General features: G+C 30.5%; 1 protein-coding gene across 2 annotated transcripts; it reads right to left on the reverse strand.

The window, feature by feature from the left end:
* Window positions 1-286: 286 nt before the first annotated feature.
* On the reverse strand, window positions 287-2,311 carry LOC103489823 (probable indole-3-pyruvate monooxygenase YUCCA9). 2 transcript variants are annotated; one of them, XM_051083034.1, is made up of 3 exons: window positions 1,507-2,311; window positions 1,020-1,391; window positions 287-492 (listed from the first exon to the last, which is right to left on the reverse strand). In XM_051083034.1, the coding sequence occupies exons 1-3, from the start codon at window positions 2,164-2,166 to the stop codon at window positions 409-411; spliced, it is 1,116 nt and encodes a 371-aa protein (XP_050938991.1). In that variant the 5' UTR covers window positions 2,167-2,311; the 3' UTR covers window positions 287-408. The 2 variants fall into 2 exon arrangements, with proteins under 2 accessions (XP_050938991.1, NP_001315377.1); NM_001328448.1 differs by lacking the exon at window positions 287-492 and adding an exon at window positions 695-920 and having other exon boundaries at window positions 1,507-2,168.
* Between the last annotated feature and the right edge of the window lie 1,907 nt (window positions 2,312-4,218).

Genomic DNA, 4,218 nt, shown 5'->3' on the forward strand with positions numbered 1-4,218 from the left:
CAATCAAACAGATTTTTTTCAATATTTTGAAAGAGTAGGTTGGGAATTTGACGTTGAAAAGATAGTGAAAGTTGATTCAATTTACTAATTGTTAATTGATATTGAAATGAAACTTCGACGAAAGAGGTGGTCTCATCAAGAGTAATATGGATGTTTCTAGGTTAAGTCAATAGATAATGACCATCCATTGATTGGAGCAATGGAAACTCTGTTTAAGGAACTGTTTATTGAAGCAAAAGAAAGAGAAAAAAGATTTCTTTCATCAATTATATTCATCATTTGGGGAACTGTAGAATGAAACAATGACACTTCAACAAAGTGCTCAATAGAGGAGACAGCAGCAAGTGAGCAAATAAAATACAAGGATGAATCTGTGGCCTTTTGATTAGATCAATGAAATGAAATTAGTTACAAAAAGAGGAAATATATATATATATATATATATATATATATATTAATAATTAACCATAATATATATATATATATATATATCTATATATATTATATATTTCCCCTCTTTTGAATTAACCTCAAAAATGCCCAAAAAAACACAAACTCAAAACTTGGGCTTCCATCCTTCTTTGGAGAGGACTCTTTTTTTTTACTATCTATAACCCATTTTCGTTAATTTTTTTTTACAGTGCCATTAAAATTTACATAAAAAGAATGAATAATTATGATTTTGTTTTTTGGGTTCAGAAATGTGAAATGCATCTTCTTAAACAAGCAATTGGTTTTTTCTTTTGCTTTGTTTCCTGTCTCCAAACGTTTCCAATATCTTGTGCAATTTTAATGGCATCTGAAGTTACTCCTGAGAGCCCTCTCCTTGTAAATCCAACTGCATATAGCCCTGATTTTCCTTTCCATCCATTTGGAAATGGTGTTTTTGGAAAACCATTTTTACCAAAAAATTCCTTTTCCTGTGGACAAAAACAAATCCCAATATTAGAATTCCGTTGGCTTTTTATGTCAGACAAACAACAACATAGCAAAAAATAAATGATTTTGTTTTTGCTCACCTGAAGCCAAAATGGTACATTGCTCCTATATCCAGTAGCCAAAAGAACTGAATCAATTTCCATTTTTTCACCATTGATGAACTCAACTTCATGTTTATTCAACTTTTTAATTCCTGGAACAACCTTAATCTCTCCTGATTTGATTTTACTCAATGCCCCAATGTCCAAAACAGGGGTTTTCCCTGTTGTGTTCTTCAACTCCAATGGCCCCATTAATGGTCTTTTTAACCCGTATTTCTCAATGCTCCCAAGTACTAACCAAGACAAAATCAGCATCAATTTATCCACGATCCAAATTGGAAGCCATTTCATCAACAATACCGCCAATTCAAACGTCGATTTCCCCATAATTTCCCGCGGCAAAACGTGTACCTATAAGATTCACAAACAAAAAAACACATCAGATTCTTTCCTTCATTGTTATGGACAAAATTATCTGACATGGTATCACAAGTTCTTTTCTTTTTTCTTTTTTTCTTTCACTTACCGAGCTACGAACAACCATAGAAGGAGAAGCTTGATGATTACAAAGGTCAAGAGAAACCTCCATTCCAGAATTCCCACATCCCACAACAAGAACATTCTTTCCTTTAAACCTCTCGCCTGATTTATAATCGGAAACATGTAAAACCTCGCCGGAGAATTCATTAAGACCATCAATTTCCGGCATGACACACTCTGCATTTTCACCTGTAGCTACCACAAGCCATTGACAAACATACTCAACCACCTGACCGGAAACGGAAGACTCGGTTTTCAAGCGCCACAGAGCGCTAGTGTGATCGAAGCGAGCGGAATGAACGGTTTCGTTAAACTGCGGATTGATATCGAATTTTTGAGCGTAGGATTGAAGGTATTGAACGAATTGTTTCTTGGAAGGGTATTCAGGGAATTCTTGAGGGAATGGAAGACGAGGAAGTTGGCAAAATTGTTTAGGTAGATGAAGTTTTAGCCTATCGTAAGTTCGTTTCTGCCATAAGGAAGCAATACAATCAGCTCTTTCAATGACAATAAATGGAACACCTTGTTCTCTTAAACAAGCAGCCGTTGCGAGGCCGGCGGGTCCGGCACCGACGATGACCGGACCGTTAACCCAAACGCAGCGTTGAGATAACAAAAAAGCTTCATGATTTGTTGTAGCTTCCATTGTTTAGTTTTTCTTTTAGAGAAAGAGAGAGAGAGAGAGAGAGATTGATATGGGAGTGAGGGAAAGAGGGAGAGAAGGGGTTATAAATAGAGGAAGGGGGAGAGAGAGCATGCGAGGGAAGTGAGGAGGTAAGAGAGGGTCATTCTCAAATCGACTTTGCGGATCCCTTTTTTATTATTTAATCATATGATATGCTTTTTCTTTATTATTTCAATACATCTTAGTGCACTCTATACTATGCTTTACATAAATTAATTAAATCAATATATATATAGTTTAAACCCATTGGAGATTCTTCTAAGTTTTAATTATTCATGCACACTTATACTTCAGTTTTAACAATAATGGTAAAATTAACCTACCAATCAAACTCAAAATTTCACCCTATATACTATAATCTTAAAAAAAATAATAGTAAATATAACAAAATTTAAATTTATTAACGATAGACTATGTTACAATTTAGATGTAATTATCTCGAGTCGGTTAGTAGCCTATCATCGATAGATATTGCTATATTTATAATCATTTAAAAATGTAGTTAGAACAATTGTTTTAAATGACAAAACTTTTGAAAAGTATAGCAAAATATCACATATTTTCTCATGTAGATTTAATTATTTTGCTATATTTTATAAATATTTTAGTTTATTCTGCTATATTGAAAAATAGTCCTAATTATTGATTTTAAAATTTACCTAAAATCTAAGCAAACTACCATTTTGGTCTTTTTTTACTTGACGTTGGTTTAATTCTAGTCTTTAAAGTTTCAATAAATCTCTAATCATTAATTTTTACCAAAATGGGTAAAAAAATAATAATAATTTTGAAAACTAAAATATAATATATAAATATGTTTACAAAAATTATAGAAAAGAATACTATAAAAACAAAAGAAAGTTTTCAAAAAGTAAAGAATGAATGAGTATATTAGACTAATTTAAAATTTATTGAAAATATATAAAACTATGGTTTTTTTTTAGTGCAAGTACTAGTGGAGATAGGGAATTTTGAACATTGAAAATATTATTTTTAGATTTATTAAAGAAACATTTAAGTTACTGGCTAAATTCTAAAAAGAAAACCAATATTTTCAAAAATATAGTTTTTAGGTTGCTATTAGGTTCGCTTTTGATAAATTAACAAAGTACTGTACTTGATCCTAAAATAATTTAGTCGGAATTAACACTTGTAAATTTTATTTTTAAAATTCCAAAAATTAAAAGTCAAGTTGTTATTAAATGGGGTCATGTATTTATCTAATTCTTACGTGTGGATGGAATTTAAATCTCTTTCCTTTGTAATTCAAGTGTATATAAATGTGTCTCTTTGACAATTTAGTTATGCCATGAGTTGATATTTTTGCTTATTCTATGTACAAAATATTATCCAATGCTTAAAATATAATTTTCCTTTTTAAACAAAACCAAACGTGAGAATGTTGATGCGACATATTATGGTTGGTTGATAACCAACCTTCAACGTTTTACATTATTTACAAAATTCGTCAACAAGATGTAAACTACATATATCGATAAAGATTCATGTATTTTCTATATGATCTAGAGTGAGATTCATGTAATTAGATATTCAAGATGTCATTGATTTTAATATGATAGACTATGCACACAACACTGTATTATGTTACTAACCCTTCTTTTTAAAGACATTAAAATTAGAAACACACGTTTAAAACAACCAATAATTAGTGATTTTATTATTAATTTTTTTTTTGTAACTTTTGATCAAATAAAAAACAACTGTATATTCTAATTTAATAACCTAAACGTGGTTATATAGTATTTAAACTATACAAGGATATTTCACGCTTTTTTATATGTCTCAAATTTAGGTTTTAAGGAATCATCTCTTAAATAAAAAAGTGCTCAAATTATAGAAGTAAAGAGATTTAAGGTAAATTAAAATTTTATGAATTTAATCATTGGTAAGAGATTTGAAGTTTTGTAGTTAGGGAGCAAATGAGAGTGATGAGAGGAAAGTTTTACTCATCCATCTCTGATCCTATTGGGACCCAAAAAGGATTTTGAGATC

The sequence above is a fragment of the Cucumis melo genome, chromosome 4 (assembly GCF_025177605.1).
Source record: "Cucumis melo cultivar AY chromosome 4, USDA_Cmelo_AY_1.0, whole genome shotgun sequence".
Taxonomy (NCBI): domain Eukaryota; kingdom Viridiplantae; phylum Streptophyta; class Magnoliopsida; order Cucurbitales; family Cucurbitaceae; genus Cucumis; species Cucumis melo.